This window comes from Chaetura pelagica, unplaced genomic scaffold, assembly GCF_000747805.2.
Source record: "Chaetura pelagica isolate M959 unplaced genomic scaffold, ChaPel_1.0 scaffold50, whole genome shotgun sequence".
NCBI lineage: Eukaryota > Metazoa > Chordata > Aves > Apodiformes > Apodidae > Chaetura > Chaetura pelagica.
In genome coordinates this window covers 3,693,999-3,713,023 of record NW_009952366.1, presented here as the reverse complement: position 1 = coordinate 3,713,023, position 19,025 = coordinate 3,693,999, and the positions used below count along the sequence as shown (strand labels likewise).

The window sequence follows — 19,025 nt, the reverse complement described above, 5'->3', positions numbered from 1 at the left end:
TAGGGAAATCTAAGTATGTTTGCCATGTAATACGTTTTTGTAAGACTAATGTCTAGAATTTGACATTGCTATTGAGTTTAAAAGGATTAGTTAATTTTCAAGCAGCAGGCCACTCCACTGTTATCCTTCATTTCACTTCTAAAAGCCAACAAACTTCATTAGAAGAAACTGTCTCTGAATAAAACTAATTTAAGTCCTTTATTATGCTTCTTGTATGTAGCATTCTGTTATTCCCATGAAACAAGTAACAACTTCATGAAGAGAGGCTGTTACTCACCGCTGTGTTGTTTATTTAGGTTGCTACAAGTGGATACTGTGCTACTTGCTACATGTAGCCCCGCTGCAGTACTGAGGGTTCTAGGAGTATGAGAGGGAAGCCTTTAAAAATAAAACAAAAACATAGATAAGCCCTCTGCAAATGTTACATTTATTTCAGTACACTCAAGGCAGTATTTTACTGATTAAAAATGCAGAGGAGAAAGGAAACGGTGATGGTAGCTGTTAGATTGTAGTTTGAAACTGTTTCAAAATAGCATTTATTCTCAGCAAGTCTTGTACGAGTTTCCCAGAAAACACAGGCATGTGGTTTATGATGTGCATGATACTGACTTAAGGTTCATTGCTTTTTTAAGGTGTTGTGGGTTTTTTTGGTAAAGCTGTACTGTAATTGTCTTAAACAGAAAGGGGGGTGTGGTTCAATGAGTAAATAAATTGCAAATGTAGATTCTTTAAGACAGAAAAAGAAAGGAAGTTAGCAAGTACAGTTTTAAATGTAAATTTCCTGGATGTTGCAGGAATGAAAAAGAGAAAATTGCTCTACAGAAGAAACTGAAAACTACAGGTGTCACTGTTGACCATGTTGTTGGACTAAGAGCCTCAGAGACTGAAAAAGAACTGGAAGAACTAAGAAAACGGAATCTAGATTTAGAAAATGAAATTGCTCACATGAGGTGAGAGGCATTTTTAAAGAATCTATAAAAACTAAAACATCTAAATGAGAAAAAAAAGTCTGTGGAAAGAGCTAGACAGTCTCTATTAGACCAAATGATTCAATGACGGGAAAAAAGACAGGAATTTCAGAAATCCTTCTTTGAGTCTGAAGAGCGAATTTAAAGCTACTTGGGAGCAACTGTGCATGTTCACAGAATATGTAGCATTGGTTCATTGTTCTAAAAAGCTGTGAAAAAGATCTGGCTCCTGTTGTGTAAAATTATAATTTAGATTGGTGAACAATTTAGAATTGCTAAAACTGCTAAGTTGCAGTTAGGGAGTGTTTTGTAATTTATCACTGTGGATAGTGTGCCTGAGTAATTGAAGCTGTAGACATCTCAAAAGAGCAGATTCCTTTTGCCCCAAAGTAAGTACTTCTGATTCGTGTGGATTAGTTGAAATAGTGTATATGGCTAACAAGTATTTAGAAAACTATCCCAGTAATACTAGAAAATCCAGTCTTGTAATTCAGAAGTTCATGGGGTTTTTACTGTAAGCATATTTTTAATGCATTAATAGCTTTGTTTGTTTGTTTGTTTTGGCTTGATAACATTTTTTATGTAGAACACAGCAAGCAATCCCACGAGATTCTGTTGTAGAAGAGTTACATTTGAAAAATCAATACCTCCAGGAAAAACTTCATGCATTGCAGAGACAGTATTCAAGAGAAACCTACTCTAGACCCTCAGTAAGTTAACAATATAACAGTATTACCTAAAGGAATCACACCTACCTAACAAAACTACTGGTTATCCATTTGGTATTCTGTGTCATTTAGCTTGTTTTATTTCAAATTACAGTATTCTTGAAATGAAATACTCAGCTTTTACTGTTTTTAAAAAACAACAAAACAAATCCAAAACCCCCCAAATTACAGCTTCTTAGTTCCACAGGTAGAAACTTAAGTTGTCAGCATCCTATCATGTGGAGAAATAAGGTATATGTATTTTTAAACATGAGTCTACAACTGAGAGTGACTACTTTTATATTTAATATTCATTGAAAGTTTGGTATACAGAGAGTTAGGGAAAATACTGAGCTGCATCTCAGTTACATTAGATGTTTTTCTTGTGTTTTGATTTTTAGAAGGTTCTATTGTATTGCAAAGATTGCACTATTGGGTTATCTTCATCTTTCAAAATATATTTAGCAGTACATTCTAGGTTCCTTTCTGGTTTACTTTATTGTCTTCTGCTTTTCTTTCATGCTTCATTCTGTCTTCAACTTGAATCAGAGTGCATGTAACCAAACTGAACTGACCAAGTCTGTTCCTATCAGTATCAGTAAACAAAAGTATCTGCAGTCCCTTCAAAAGAAATCTGTTTCAAACAGGGATGAAATCAAACATAAGACTAACCATAGCATTAGTGATGGCAATGAAATTGATGGAGAAGCAGATATGCAAACATGCATCATGCACAATGAAGGCCTTGAAGCTACTGCAGATGGAAGCACAGAAGTGGCTCCTGGAGAGCATCCTGAAGATAGTGAGGAATGCAAGGATGCAGATGTATCTAGAGATGGATTGAAGAACAAAAATATAGTTGAAGCTGATGAAGAGAACTGCAGTGAAGAAGAAAATATAACCCAACCTGAAAATGGAAAACTGAATGAGGAATCTGAAGGGGACAGGAAGCAAGAAATAGTCAAGCAATCAAATGTTGATGAAGAAAGGGTAGAACCTTATACTGAGAGAATGAGCTGCAATCAGTCTGATTCATCAGAACCTTCTAATCAAGCTAATGACTATGAAGCAGAAAAAATAAATGTGAATAATGAAATGAATCCACAGACTGCAGAAGATAAACATGAGACTTACCAAAGTGGTACAGAGGGGGTTGAAACAACCCCAGAATTTTGTGACATGCCTGAGGTTTGATACTGTAGCAGTCCTCTAGCATTTCTGTATAAGCAATGTAGAAATATAATAGTTTGATCTTGATAATGGAATGGTTTCCTCTACATGGTCTGCAGGGATATTGAAGTAGTCGCCAAGTGGTCCATAAATCAAACCTTACTCTTTCATGATAAGTATGCATGTCAGCTCACAACTAAACTACTGTGAATTCTAAAATGTTGGTTCTGAAAGTTTACAAATAAGCACAGTGATACATGCAGTTAGTTGATGACCTTCATTCTTTAAGAGATTTATGATGCATTATTACTTTACTAAGAAAAAAAACGCTTTATTGAGGCAAATACTTTATTCTTGTTATTTTTAGTGATGAATTTGTGGATTCAATGGGTAATTCCATCATTATCTAAGTGAAACCTGCTGATTATTATATCATCAAAAGGTTTTACTCTTTACTAGTCAGACATTATAATTTACCATTTATTTATGACTGCAATTGGCAATATAAGGCATGCAAGGCACTCTTTTAAGTAACAGAAATTACAGGCCTCCATAAATAAAGACTTAAGGTTGTAGGAACTAACAGCCTAAGAGCTAGAATGACATACCACTCTTCCTGACATGCTCTGTAATTTGTTTGACTTCAGTGGAATTCCTGTTGCTGTGTGTACTATTTAACAAACATAGCAGACTATGTCCTTAAAATTAGATGCTGTTCCCAGGTACAGTGTCCCAGCTTACTACTCTCAGTAGCTTTCTTGCCTTTTAGACTTTGAGATTTATTTCTAACCAATAGTTTGAGAGTCAATTTTTGTTTGAAAAAAATTTTACTGGTGTATATACTGATTTGTAAACTTCCCTGAAAGGTAAAGCATATTTAGAAAATGTAAGAGAAGGAGTTAAAAATCAGAGCAAATAAGATAAAAACTGGTGATAGAACTGTCATCCATTTTATTTCTGTGAAAAATACTGATTTTCTGTTGCTCTGTACCAGCTACGGCTGATACAATGCATAGTGTATTAACACTTAATAATTTTTTTCCTTTTCATTTTCTGAAGACATCAGGAATAGGCTCAGATGATCAATATCGACGAGAACAAGAGATTTTAAAGGAAAATTTAAGATTGTCATCTGAAAACGTTGAGCTAAGATTCCAACTAGAGCAGTCCAATAAAGATTTGCCAAGACTAAAGGTAACATATTTTTAACTTTAGTCCCTTTTCCCCTGACACTGTCTAGGGGATTGCTTAAAAAAGCAATAAAAGGGTATCTTTTTCTTTAAACATTGTCTTTAATGTTTTTATGCAAGATGAGAAGGTTGAATTATGAACAAATGTCACTGCAATGCAAAATGGCTTTCTCTTTACATTTGTCCACGTAAACCAACTGTAATTTTGTTACCATTCACCTCAATCTGAAATCTAAATAAGCTGCTTATTACTTTGTTTTTTAGGACCAAGTAAGTGACTTAAAAGAAATGTGTGAACTCCTCAAAAAAGAGAAAGCAGATGTTGAACGCAAGTTGGGTGCCATTAGAGGGGTGAGCATTCTAACACTATTTCTCATCATAATCAAATGAAACTGAAATATGAAAAAAACTATTTTATTAAAGCTACATTGTTATATAAAAATGAAAATTATAGTAATATATTTATGTAAATATGTAATACAGTTAGAGCATTATGATTTAAAATATTTTTATTTGATGCAGATGTTAGAAAGTGTAAGTTACTGGAGTTTTTTGTTGTGTTATGCAAGATGACACAATTAAATTTTACCCTAGCTACTGTCTGCTACTTTAATAGAGCAGTATTTCAGAAGTTACAGCTTCAGCAACACCCAGTATTTCTCTTGCCACTAAAATGTCAAACTCTTTGTGTGACCTTTTAAAGGAATGAGATGTAATAAAAGCTCTTAAGTGCCTTCCTAGGTCTGCCAGCATAAAAGGAGAATAGGTTCTACTTCTGGGTATCTGGAAAAGATTGTGTAGTTGCCATTCTTTTATTTGTATCTTGCATGGACTGCTTGTGTAGTACTTGGATAAGGAAATTCAGTTTATAAAACTGTTTCATGCAAAGACTCTAAGGAGGCAGAAAATTTGGAATCTTGCTCCTTCTTCAGGTTCCAAGACCTTACAGAGGTTTGTCTTCACCTCTGCTGCATATCAACATAAACTCCCTAATCCCTACAGTTATTTCAGAGAAAAAGAAATAATTTTTACTTCCCAAACTAAGTAGGGCTCCAGGGAGTAAAACCTTCTCTATTTTTCAGTGTACTGTGCTCCCAGCTTGTGCAGAAAGGAAAGGTACTTCATGGGCCCAGAACTATAAACAGCAAAATTAAATTATTATTGCTGAGGAAAACAGTCATTACAAAGATGACAAGAAATCTATTTGAATGCCCTTTAACATCTTTTCTGCCTCATAAATGAACATAGTGAAAGAAGAAAAATAAAAAGTAGCACTTTGATTTATTTTCTTAATGTTTCAGTTTAGTTCAAAGAGGACAGCAGATTTTCAGACTTACTGCAGTTTTCTTGGGTAGCAGAAAACGAAGGAGCTGGTATGTTGACTTTGGGGATGAGTAGGTAATTTTAGGGAGCTAAGTATGCAAGACACTTTACAGTTCAAGTCACACCAAAATATAACATATTTTTAATAAATAAAAATTTCAGTGGGAAAATAAGTGATAAAGTAAGATTTGGAGTATCTCAGAATGTTAAGATTAACTGTTCACTTCCTTTTACTTTTTTTTTCCTTCCCTCTCTATAGGCTGGTAGAAGTGGAAAGACAATCCCAGAATTGGAAAAAACGATTGGTCTGATGAAAAAGGTTGTAGAGAGAGTCCAAAGAGAAAACGAAGATCTCAAAAAAGCTCCACCTGTGGTTTCTAATGAGAAGTTACTTGGTCTTGAACAGGAAAATGAGAGGCTAAAGGTAACGACTTATCTCCAATAACCATATTTAGCGCTTGATGCAAGTCACTAGGAAAATGGAGCAGTGACCCTGTTGTTGACACTGACTGGTATAAAAATGCTTTTAAAAATACCAAATATGAAACGTTCACTTAGCGTAACATACTGCATGATGGAAGTAAAAATACTCTGTACCTTAAGGATACATTTAAATATGTAATGAAACGTGTTCACTGTGCTAGGTAGCTGTAACTATGCAGTACTTTAAAGATGCAAATCTGAAATTTTCTACTAAGCAATGTTTATGTTTTAACAAACCATTTTATATTTAGTCTGAAATAGAAAAAATGAAACTTCATCTGGAGGAGCAGCTGAGTATGCATTATGAATCTAAAACCAAAGGAATGGACAAACTCATTACTGAAAATGAGAAGCTGCGTAAAGAACTTAAAAAGGTACAACCATTCTAAGGCACCTCTTTATTTTCATTATTTTCTGGTTGTGGCAAGTATCCTTTTTTTTTCTGGTTTTTAATAGTTGATGTGGAATGGACACTTTTCTAAGCACTGATATGACCCAACTTTTATTATATGTGGAGAGGAGACATCCAAGGAGTAGCCCAACACAGAATTCAGAAGTTTTGCTAGGTAGTGATCTTGGATGCACTGTTTTCCTCTAAATCAGCACTGACCCTATCTCACCATAATTTTGGATAATCCTGTATGTGAAGTTAAGTATTTCATAAACTTTTGGTTTTATTGAATATTAGGAAGCTGATAGTGGAGAGAAGCTACGAATAGCAAAGAATAACTTGGAGATATTAAACGAGAGGTTAAATGTACAGCTGGAGGAAACCACAAAGAGGCTAAATTTGGCAGAGACGCAGTTGGACAGAGCTGACAGCAGAAGTTGGAAGTTTGTTGTTGCAGCAAGGTAGGAACTGAGAATGAAGTAAGGAAGATTTATTATTTTTCTTTCCTCTTTTGAAGATAGTTTTATACTATTCACATTTTATGATTCTATATTAGTATATAGAAGAGATCTAGTGTCCTTAAGTACTGGCCTTGTTAGCTGCTTCCATACAGAAGCCAGTTACTTATCCTCCTTCAGATCAGCTGTAGACTTCTGGATAGTTCTGAAAAAGGAAGTATTTTGTGTTCCTTACTGCTTAAATGTATTGTATTTGTGCTTTGTGGAATAATGGCAGCCATTTTTACTCAACACACAAAGTATTTCAATACCTTTACCACAGGGGTGAAAAAAAACCTGGAAGCCAGCAATCTGCATTTTCCAACTTGGCTGCATTTGAACCTACATTTAACCATGTGAACATGCAGAGGTTGTGTTAGAAAACCCACTAGGATTTCTATACTCCTTGGGATATGTAAGCTTTGATAGATTCTTCGTGTGTGTTCTGAAGGCCCTGAAAGCTAACTGCAGCCAGTGTATCGATTCTGTTAGCTGTAGAAGAAGGGAAAAAAACGTATTTTAAAATAACCGAATACCTCATCCGATATACTTGAAATAAGAATGATCAATAAATGTCCATTACGATTTTTTGTTATAGTTTATATTCTAAAATATTTTAATAACTTAAAAAAAAATAATCTAAAATTGTTTTATATTCCAGATTAACTAATAATCAAGTTGAGAAAGAAAAAGCTGAACTAGCTCACCAGGCAGAGGATAAGCAGCACCTACTCACAAATACAAGCGAAGGTCCTGCAACTGGTAATAATTTTCAGTACCTAAAAGATCTTCTATTTTGGGCCTAAAACTACTTTGACTTAATATGTGTGTGCAAAATGATAATAAATCTACAAAATTATTTGAATTATATTAATGCCAGACCAGTGTAAACTGGAGCAGACTAAGGCCTTGGATTTTTGAGTATTTATACAAGCTTTTAATAGAGAAGTGTTAGTCAAAATCTCCATAATTAATTATCTTGAACCAAGAGGTTGTAATATTTGTAAGATTGCCCTTTTTAAGAAGAGATGTAGCTCATAACACCATTTCCTTTATAAACATAAAAAGACTGCTTGTAAGATGTCAGTCATTCATTGAAACCCTTTTGGCTACCCCTTTTGCCTTGGGTTCCAAGCTGCCTATAAATGAGTGTCCAATTCCAGATACCAGCTCTATGAACAATTTAACACTTAGCAGGCATCAGTCCCATGGGAAAAGCAGAATGCTATGGAGCAGCATGTTGCCGTGTGACTGGGGAAAAAAATAAAATTTCACCCTCTTGAAATTATTTATACAATTAACAAGATCCTTATACTACTTTATTTCAAAGTTTTGTGCATTTAACTCAGAGAAACTGTACATGTATTTCTCAGAAGTATGCTAACAGACTGGTCACTGAGGTACTACATTCAATCACAGGCACTAGACACCACCACCTAATTTGTACAAGAACTTAGGAAAAGCCCAGAAGACTTGAATTTTTTATGGTTCTTGATCCCATTTGGGTTTACACACTTGAAATGTTTCCGTTTTCAGGAGATGCAGGATTACTGCAACAAGATTCTTAATGTAATTGATTTTCATTACCTTAAGTTTTGTGACAAATTATCATTATTTTTGCAGGATCTAATGAAATTGTAGAGGATAAAAATGACCAGTTAATGATAGAAGTAGCTGATCTTCAGACACAGCTGAAAACTGCAGAGTTGGAAAACCAGCAATTAAAGGTAAGTTGCAAGGATCATCTTAGGCAAGATAAATTGTAAGCTGTTTAGTATCTAAACTAGTATTTAATGACAAGTAAATTTCTAAATACTAGGTTTATGAAGCCTATTTTACTATTAGTGATTTTGCTGTTCATAGATTTTCTTAAAAAAAAAAAAAAAACAAAAAAAAGCTGTTGTTGGACATGTATTTTTTAAAGTTCTGGATACAGGTGGTACTCTTTTATTCTTTTTAATAGGAGGAAACAAAAAAGCTGAGAAGAGAACTAGAAAAATTTGACCCTTCCATTTTTGAAGAAATTGAGGATCTGAAATACAACTACAATGAAGAAATAAAGAAAAATATTATCTTAGAAGATAGATTAAAGCAGCTTTCTGAAGAGCATGGCATTGAAGTGGATAGTTCAGGCAATGTTTCTGTTGATTAGGCCAGTGCTTAGTATCCTCAGTATTGATAGTGAAAGTAAAGTCTGGGGCATTTGCTGATTTGCCTGTTTTTATCTTGGAATGATAAAAGTCTATTAAAGTTACAACAGTTTGGCACATGGTTAAGAGTGCAGAATTGGGTTAGTCAACAGGTTATGGTATTTATATACACCAGTAAAAGTGAATTTTACATCTGCCAACGCCTCTACAATGTTATATTTTCATTTACAACAGTAATTTGGATTATACAGGTGTCACACTGAGGGTAAATCCAAGGTTTTAACTCCGAGTTGACAAGTTCCACATTGATAAGAATATTTAATTTGTTCTTGCTATCTTGTGTGATCATATTTCTTAACTATGGACTCAGGGTCAGTGTGCTAGATGTCTGTTCTTATATCACTGGTTATTTTTACCTTCAGTTTAGAAAAACTAGGAACAAAGAAAGTTATAGTGTTTCAGCCAAACTACTGGTATTTTTCTAGATAAATGATTTTACATTTTGTATATTTTATGTAATTGGATGTATACATTTATAGCACAGATAAAATAAAGCCAACTCAAACAATCACAATCTCACCTTTATTATTCATATGCCATCTTACTTAATATGCCCTTGATGAAGTTTCCTAATTGAGACACTCTGAAAATTGACTACTATTAAACCAAGTCACATGTCTCCAGTTACTAAGGATCTCCAAAATAAAACTAGTATACTTTCTATTCTTGACACCTTTTGTCGCAAACTAGTGGAAATACCTGCAGGATATAGCTTAATTAGGTTTTCAGCTGAAGCATAATGCTTCAGCCTACCAGTTAAATAATACAGTGAAAAGTCTTCCCCCAAAAGAAATTGTTACAACTTCCAAAAAAAATTATCAAATTTCAGAAATAATTCTGGTCCCACCTGAAGCTTATCATATACTGTTAAGAAACAACTAGATCCTAAATCTAAATCCTACATATAACAGTATCACAGTAATTATAATTACAGAAGTGCAACTTATGGAACTTTTACAGTTGACTGCATTAATTAGGGAAGATATTAGGACCAGCCAGTGTTAAGACAACATACTTCTTACACGTAATTATAACAGTTTCCAAAAATGTACTCAGAAGTTAAGGATTTTTCAGAACTGAAAATAAATATGCTGAAAGCTAGATTTCTGTTCTGGATGTCAGATCTCGTTATATAAAATTAGGCATTTAGGAAAAGCTTAAAATGGCATAGTACCTAGGCTGCTGCCTAAGCTAGAAGAATATTTGTAAAGAGTTCCATGGTAGACACAAGTAAGAGGAATGCAGCACATTCAAAAATTAACTTAGAAGAGAAAAATAATTTCAAGCATCAAACTTGATATCTTGGAGTCTGTCAAATCTTTGACCATCCAAGTTTGAAAAGTGGTGAAACAAACTCTTTGGTTCAAAGTCACAGTCATATTTAGTTCTATTAAAAGAAATGACAACAGGCTGAGAATTAAGGTACGTCTCTGCAAGTGGCCAGCGCAAACCAAGATGATGGCGATGGAGCTAAAATAAAAAGAAATAAGATTAGTATGGAGATTTTGATATAGTAGCCAAACAGTTCCCAATTTGGGACCTGTAGGTGCTCTAATTCTAGGATTAGGGCACTTGTAACTGTTAATCAATTATCTCAGTAACATGAGTAATAATGAAGCATAAAAGGCAAACCAGACCCAACATCTCCTCTACACTTCAGAAATAATATAAACTTGTTCTGTAAGTCAACATTACAATAAATTATTTTTTTAAATAAAAGAACTAAGCTTTAAAATGTTGATTCCTATTCATTTTGCCAGAAAATATTATTTTTATGTTCTGAATTACTTAATTAGCATAGCATAGATAATAAAAAAGTTTAGTATGTCACTGTAGTGATTTACTGTCTTGACTAATTCTACTGTCACCTGATTTGCTAGAATAACATTTACTACCAAAGAATTTGGATAACGAGTAAAAAAGGGTACACCTCATGATACTTTACATATTATGAATTACTGTAGTTTCCCACGTGTTCATCTACATATTTACCTTGATTAAAGAACCATCATGGCAGTGCCACACAATTCCTTCAACTTTACCCTCACTGCAGCCTTCAAACCAAGACAGTATGTCATTTTGTTTCAAAGCAGGTGGATTCTTTATTTCAAATGCTCCATGGGGTACAAGAAGATGTACAGGCTGCTTCTTGCTTCCTAATCCTAGGTTAAAAGAAATAAAAATCTTCCTGCTAGTTACATGTGATAACTTAAGATTTTCCTCATTTTTGTTACTATCTTAAAAGCACTCTATAAATGCAGACTTCTGTTAGATACTAGAGCATTGTTCTGCCTTTAAGAGAACTTCTAAGAATCAAATGTAGCTGTCTCCTCATAAAACTTTTTTATTTATAGAAAATAAACACAACAAAGGTTTATACAGTTGTCTGCCTTGTCCTTGCGGCCACCTCCTCAGTTATGATAAAGCTACTTAGCTAAATTCTTCATGCTTCAAATCATGATCCTTAGCACAGGCATGTTAGTTCCTGAAAATCTGGCTTATTTTCTTTTGAATATGGATTAATACTTAAGCCAGGCTGTTAACAAATGCATTGCCTCTTCACTGACTGTTCAACATAAATCTTCATCTAAGAATGCAGTTATTAGATTTTTTTTTTTGCTGCAGTTTCTTTACATTCTGAGATAATGTTGAGACCAGGTACTACTCTTTTTCATATCCATCCTTGCAAGCTATCCTAACAGCAAAGCTCACAAATTAGAACTCATTTGTGTTCATCCCTAATTGTTTTTTCATTATAAGGCCTTTGAATGGAGAAGCCACAGTCAAAATTTAGCTTAGTTTTCCTTTAAAAATGTTAATAATATTTCCAATTTGTAAATTATTGCTAACTCTAGAGACTCAACAAAAATTGGCTGAATAAAATTTTCTACTTTAATAGAATAAGCAACATCAGAAGAGCAAGTAAAAAAATAGTCAAGAAAAGGCACCAACAAACAATCTTTAAAGTATTTAAATATCTTAATAGTAATATTTACTATTTAATAATATTTACAGGGAAGGAGAAGGGGAAGAGAAGGCAAGGCTCCAGGGAGACCTTATAGCGGCCTTCCAGTACCTGAATGGGCCTACAGGAAAGCTGTGGAGGGACTCTTCACCAGAGAGGGTAGTGATGGGACAAGGGGTAATAATTTTAAGCTGGAAGAGGGAAGCTTTAGGTTAGACATCAGAAAGAAATTCTTCACCATGAAGGTAATAAGGTGCTGGAATAGGTTGCCCACAAAGGTTGTGGAAGCCCCATCCCTGGAGGTGTTTAAGGCCTGGTTGGATGAGCCCTTGTGCAGCCTGGTCTAATGGGAGGTGTCCCTGCTCATGGGAGGGAGGTTGGAACCTGATGATCTTTAAAGTCACTTCCAACCTTAACCATTCTATGATTCTATGATTTTTAAAAAACATTTCCAGTCAGAATATTTTTGGAAGACTAAAGCAAAGTATTTTTATATTAACTCTAAAGGAAATGCAGGTGGAAAGAGGCTCATAGACATAAACAGTCTCATGACAACTCAGCTTTCTTATGTGGGCATTTTTGGCTGAGTGTTCTCTGAGCTAGCCCTTTCTCTCCTTTCTAAAAAGATTACATTACTTTTTAAAACTTATACAAAGAAAGTACATAGTTTTCACTCAAAAATATCACTGAATAAAATGTATTTAAGAACAGCCATACAAACTTACCATATGGATTTGCATTGATATTAGTCCCAACAAGCTCCAATGTTTGTTCTAAAATTTCTGATAATGGTACCGGACTGATTTCCAGAAGCCCTGGGTCAGCATGGTAGTTCAATACCAGTGCTATTTCAGCCTCATAATTTACAACAGATGAGTGCCAGCAATACTGCTTACTGTTCTTCTCCACAGGCACCCAACCTGTGAGAAAATATTGCGTTTTATGAAAATTACTATCTGAAGTTATCATACATGTACCAGATTACTACACATATGTGTACATGGATTAAAAAAAAACCATACAGTTAACTACAGACAGAAAGACTAACAAGAAAAACCACATCACAAACCAGAGAAAAGACAAAAACAAAAGCAAAAACTGTGTCTTCAGCCAAAGCCCTGTAAGTCTGTAGAGCAAACCACAATTATTTTCAATGCATGAGAAGAATAAAGCCTTTCTGGATAGTGAAGGAATTACATTTTAAATATGTTAACTAGTACTTTTAACTCTGGAACTATTCTAATTCACTTTAAAAATGGACCATTGCCCCCATTTTACCTGTGCTGCAGCATTAGTACCTGGCATATGTCCATTTTCATCAGGCAATGGATTTCCATTAGAGAATTCTATATCCTTTGCTGGGATCCAAGTATCTGGAACAGGCTTGAAATCCTCTTCAACATTCCAAATAAATTCTAGACATATAAATGTGACAGTTTTTGGCAAACCATTAGCCCATTTTACATTTTTATCATATTTCAATGCAAGTATTTGAATACTGTTGATCTAAACCTTGTTTTACAGACAGTAGTCCCACTTACTTTGTACAAGCATCAATATCTGGTACACTGAACCAGTCTACAATCCAGAGGGTTTAAAGAATAGTAGTCCTTAAGTAGTTTAAAGGTTCAAAACTAACAAAAATTAAAAAATAGCTACCTAAATAGCCAACATTAAACTAGAGCAAGAGAAGCAGAATATAACAGACTATTTCAGTTGGAAGATACCTTTATCAGTCACCTAGTCCACCTGCCTGACCATGAGTTAAAGTATGTTATTTAAGGGCATTGTCCAAATGTCTCACACACTGACAGGCTTAGGACATCGACCACCCCAAGGAAGCCTGTTGCAGTGTTTAACCACCCTCTCAGTGAAGAAATGTTTTCTAATGTCCAGCCTAAACCTCCCCTGGTGCAGCTTTGAACCATTCCCACACATCCTATCACTGGATCCCAGGGAGAAGAGATCAGAACCTCTTTCTCTATCTCCCTTCCTCAGAATCTGCAGAGAGCAGTGAGGTCATACCTCAGCCTCTTTCTCAGATTCACAGAATCATTCTGGTTGGAAAAGACCTTTCAACTAGACAAACCCAAAGTCCTTAGCCACTCCTGATAAGAGATTCATTCCAGCAATTCTACCAGCTTTGCTATCATCCTCTGGACACATTCAAGGACCTTAACATCCTTCTTAAAGGAAGTGCTCCAGGTGAGGTTCCACCAACACTGAGTACAGAAGAATAATCACTGCTTTTGACCAGCTGGCCATGCTGTGTGTGATGCATGACAGGATGTGGTTTGCCCTCATGGCTGCCAGAGCACCCTGCTGGCTCATCCTGATCCTGTTGTCACCCAGCATCCCAGTTCCCTTTCTGCAGGGCTGCTTTTCAGCCACTCCCCTCCTAATTTAGACTTGTACTCAGCATTACTCCATCCCAGCTGCAGAACCCAGCATTTGGACTTGTTGAGTATCATCCCATTAATCACAGCCCAATGCTCTAGATCCCTCTGCAAGGCCTCTTGTCCCTCTCACAGCATCTCCTAATTTGGTACCATCAGGAAAATTGTTTATGGCGCATTCAACTTCTGCATCCAGATCATTGCTAAATATATTGAAAAGGACTGGCCCCAGAACTGATCCATGATGAACACAGCTGGTGATAGTCACCAGCCTGATGTATCTATATTCACCAAGACCCTTTCAGCCCTGCCTTTCAGCCAGTTCTTCACCCAGTCCACAATGAAGCAGCTCATCCCACAGATGGACAGCTTGCCCAGAAGGATGCTGTGAGGGACAATACCGTAAGTCTTATTAAAATCCAGAAAAGCTACCACCACACTTCTATTCATCCACTAGACAGGTGACAGGTGAAGAGTATCAAATTAGTTAAACAGGCCTTTATGAATCCTGATGACTGCATTATTCCTGAAATGCTTTTTAATAGTACACAGTGTAAACTTCTCCATGTTTTTTGCAGGAGCTGAGTTCAGACTAACAGGTCTGTTGTTTCCTGGATCTTGTCACACACCCTTTTTGTAGACTGGAGTAACTCTGGCTAGCTTCCAGCCAGCAGGGACCTCCCCAGCCTCCCAAGTCCTTTGGAAGATGACCAAGCGAAGTCCTGCCATAACATCCACTAGCTCCTTCAAAACTCTTCAATGAATGCCATCAGGCTCCATGGACTTCTGAACACTCAGATGATAACAGCTGGTCCTTACAATTTGAGCGTCCAAAAATATTCCCACACTCATGGTCCTCTGACTCAGGAGACTGGGCAGCCCAAGGTCTGTCAACAATTTCTTCTTCCTCTTGAGCTCCACGAGGAGTTCCCTGTTCAGCCAAGCTGGTCTTCTGCCCTGCTCGCCTGACTCACAACACACTGGAACTGCCTGTTCCTGTGCTTCTGAAGGGTGGTTCTTAAAGACTGGCCAACACTTGTGGACTTCTGAGCCCTCAAAAGCAGATGCCCATGGTACGCTACTAGATAGCTTAAAGTTTGCTTTCCTGAAGTCCAAGATAGCAACTCTGCTGTCCTTTTTTCTCATTACACTGAACATTTTAAACTGAACCATTTCATGATCACTGTGGCAAAAAACACCATTTACCATCACATCCCCCACAAGTCTTATCTATTTACCAGCAGCAAGTCTAGGAGGGCATCTTTCCTACTTGGCTCACTGAGTACCTGTGACAAGAAGTTATCTCCTACAACTTGAAGAATTTCCAAGACCTGTTCATCACATCAGGATAATATTTCCAATTGATGGCTGGGAAGTTGAAATCTCCCACAAGGACCAGGGCTATCAATCCATAAATTTCCTTGCCTACAGAGTAACTCATCAATGCTCATACCCTGGCTGGGCAAGTGGTAGCAGACACTCCAAAATCTCCTTCATTTTTCCATTCCCCTAATCCTCAAATAAGTCATCACTAACTGTGATGCCTGTCCTGCTGTTCCTCCTGAACAGCCTGTGGACTTCAATCCCAACACTCTCCCTCACTGTGGGATTCATTCCATGAAGTCTTACTAGTACCAATGATACCATAGCTCTGGGAGCTGGCCAACGCTTCCAGTTCATCCTGTTTGCTTCTCATACTGTGTCTGTTGAGGTAGGTACAAGCATTTCAGGTATGCTCCTGAGCCCTTCTCAGGAGCAGTGTGAATGCTCTCATTCTCCAGTGATGCCATCCCAACCCTTGGCTTCCTTACTGCAGTCCTTCCCCCACTGATTCTAGTTTAAATCTCTTTTAATGTCACTCTTAACTCTACTTCAAGCAAGTTGGAGCAGGATCACTGACATTTCCTGCATTAAACTAGAAGTGGTTTTCCAACAGGATAACTTAACAATGCCAAAAAAGAAGGAAAGACATCTCCACTAACCTTTGCAATCTTCCAATGAATACAAGAATCGTTTAAACCTTTTTTCAGCTTGTTTGTTGGGTTTTCGATCCAGCCTGGCCCATAGATACGGTTGCCCTAGAGTTTCCAAAGGGATAAAACCAGAAGTTTACTAGGGTAACCCTGCAGACTAGCGAAACAATCTACATAAAAGGCAAGACTTGAGTTCTTATTTATCACTAGAGACACTGTATATCAAAATACATTCTTTAAATTCATAAATTAATTACTGTTTTGCATCTAACTATCTGACTGTAGAATCTTGCCTAGTTTCATACAAAGTTTCCTTACAAGTTCAGCTAAAGTCAAGAACTGCAGGGATGCAATGAAGTGGTCTTTTAATTTTCTTGCAACTCCCATACTTACTTTAATCCTTCCCAAAGAACTCAGACACTGTATTAAATTCTAGCATGCAAGGAAGATGTACTTATAAGAAATATTAAAACTGGAACAGTTTCCTGATTGACATGTTCACTTTAACCATACTTCATGTATTTTAGAGAGTAAAATCTATAACAACTTTATAAACGCCTCCTATATTTACAGTAACTATTACTTTGTGGTCAAGTCATATAAAGAGAGTTGAATTCCCAACAGCTGTAATCCAGTAGATGATTAAAAAAAAAAAAGGTGAAAACTAAATAAAACAAGGCTTCTAATCAGCATGAGAAATCTGCATATGGATCTTCCTTATTACCTTTATAGGTAGTTACGTAACAGCAGGTTCCATCCACCTTTTCAGTAGGAATTGCATTGTATATATCTGCCTCTAACGCCTTTCCATTTATAGTTTCAGTTGCCAAAACTTTAAATGGCTGAAAAGAAGACAGATATTTTAAACCCTCATCATGGCTACATACTGACTTGTTCTCATATGGATTCTTGCACTTTGGACCTAGCCTCTGTAAGTCAAATAATACACACTACACTGCTGATTTCTAATGCTATCAAATACACCTTTGTTTCTCCAAGACATGACAGCCTGGAAAATGCTCTAAGGCAAAAGGACAATCTATTTGAAAACTCTCTCCCTCTTTTTCATTCTTGATTAGTATTTAGAGATGACTTTATCTTCCCCTTTACATAGCACATATCAACTAAAAGGCTTTCAGTCCAACACTATAAAATTTTGAGATGTGCCTTCCCATATTACAATGGCAATAGAAATTAATCATGACTATGTGCTCCAAGCTTGCAATTTGGAGCTGAAAGGCAACTGTACCATGTTAGTGCATGGTGGAATGCCAAGTGCCAAAAGTATCTTGGTGTTAAATACTCAGCATCAGTGTTGTCAACTAAACATTTTTCTGATTAAAAAGTGCAAAGAAATAAGTGATCCAGGGGTCAGACACAAATACACAGCCACAACTAGTCCAAGTTTCTGGGACTTCTATAGCTCAGGCTTCTGTCACCGTTCCACTGCAAACATGCAATCAGTTGTGCTTTGATAAAAATATTTTCCTGTATTATCATCACTCCTCCCTCCTCTTTCCCCAGCCAATTCTGACAACTAAGCTGGTCACTATGTCTTTCTGCTAGCAAAACACAAAGCAAGTTCTTAACTTGCAAAAGTCTTGTAACAGAGTTCGGAATTCATAACAGGAGAACTTTCTACATGAGTTTGTTATGTCACATTCTGGTTTATATTTTATTAATCAAGATCTGTAACCACAGCATACATGAAGATCTATTTTTTTTTTTAAGAATACATATGAAACAAAATGTTCAAGGTAGTGAAAAAACATACCCATTGGTTTTCCCACCTCCCCCTTTTTTCCCTAACAGTCATAACCCCCCGTATTATCCTTGCCCGCAGTCTGAAAAACAAACAAAAATAGCATATACCAGTTCCAGATCTAATACCCTGTGATTTTTTTCTCTGTGAAGGAATAATGTAGAGAGGTACCCTTACATGAACATTAATGATCAAGCAGATGTTGGTACTCAGAGCTAAACAATTAAGCTACTGAGATTTTGGCAATCATTTCAGCTTTTCCACCCACAACTCAAACACCAATAGGACAAAGTCACCCAGATGGATTCAAGTTCACTATGCAGCTGCATAGGTGGGCGCTGCTAATAAAACTGGGAAACACAAATTAGAAGTCTACAGCTAAACAGGCAAATAACCACTCGTCTAACCTAACACTGCCTTTTACATCTTGGGAACAAATAACTTAGACTGAGCACCATTACTTTCACCTTGATAAGTATTCCACGCTTTACAGCCTCAAATGAATCTTTCTGTCTTAAGCTTGATATTCCTTTAATCACACACAAATACCCCCCAAAAAGCAACCAACCAAAAAACAACCAGAAAAGGACAAGTTCATATTTTCACAAGTAGGTCGGCAGGACGGTTTTACTCAAGCTCACAGTGCAGTCATGTTGGGGTGGCCTCATTCTTTGTCATGACTATTCCCTACATTTACATAAAGCAAACACGTCGGGGTGAACGCCCCAAAAAAATAAATAGGAAAAAAAAGTGGGACGGAGCTGAAACGGCTCCCAAACCACCTTTTTACTCCGTATTGGGGTTGGACTAGATGATCTTTCGAGGTCCCTTCCAACCCCTAGGATTCTATGATTCTATGATCCAAGGAGGGGGACCCTTTGGAAACTTCTGCCGTGCATTTCACTCCAGATCTGCAGCGGAACGCCTCGCCACTCGGGTACCCCCCGCCCGCAGCCGGGCCGGGCCCCGCGGCTCTGACACGGCCATCGC

At 36.6% G+C, this 19,025-nt stretch overlaps 2 protein-coding genes across 2 annotated transcripts in view; one reads left to right on the top strand and one right to left on the bottom strand.

The window, feature by feature from the left end:
- The window catches only part of CEP290 (centrosomal protein 290kDa), a 44,853-nt gene extending 35,972 nt beyond the window's left edge, over positions 1-8,881 (top strand). Inside the window, exons 41-50 of the mRNA XM_010008054.1 lie at positions 795-950; positions 1,555-1,678; positions 3,905-4,039; positions 4,300-4,386; positions 5,618-5,782; positions 6,093-6,215; positions 6,530-6,693; positions 7,391-7,491; positions 8,353-8,456; positions 8,693-8,881. Of these exons, the coding sequence (XP_010006356.1) occupies positions 795-950; positions 1,555-1,678; positions 3,905-4,039; positions 4,300-4,386; positions 5,618-5,782; positions 6,093-6,215; positions 6,530-6,693; positions 7,391-7,491; positions 8,353-8,456; positions 8,693-8,881 (1,348 nt within the window). The remainder of the gene's footprint in view (positions 1-794; positions 951-1,554; positions 1,679-3,904; positions 4,040-4,299; positions 4,387-5,617; positions 5,783-6,092; positions 6,216-6,529; positions 6,694-7,390; positions 7,492-8,352; positions 8,457-8,692) is intronic.
- A 1,114-nt stretch (positions 8,882-9,995) lies between these two features.
- LOC104398011 (chromosome unknown open reading frame, human C12orf29) overlaps positions 9,996-19,025 on the bottom strand; it is a 10,104-nt gene continuing 1,074 nt past the window's right edge. The window contains exons 3-8 of the mRNA XM_010008052.1: positions 16,998-17,115; positions 16,283-16,378; positions 13,203-13,319; positions 12,630-12,824; positions 10,932-11,101; positions 9,996-10,409 (exon numbers count right to left, since the gene is read on the bottom strand). Of these exons, the coding sequence (XP_010006354.1) occupies positions 10,221-10,409; positions 10,932-11,101; positions 12,630-12,824; positions 13,203-13,319; positions 16,283-16,378; positions 16,998-17,115 (885 nt within the window). The 3' untranslated portion in view covers positions 9,996-10,220. The remainder of the gene's footprint in view (positions 10,410-10,931; positions 11,102-12,629; positions 12,825-13,202; positions 13,320-16,282; positions 16,379-16,997; positions 17,116-19,025) is intronic.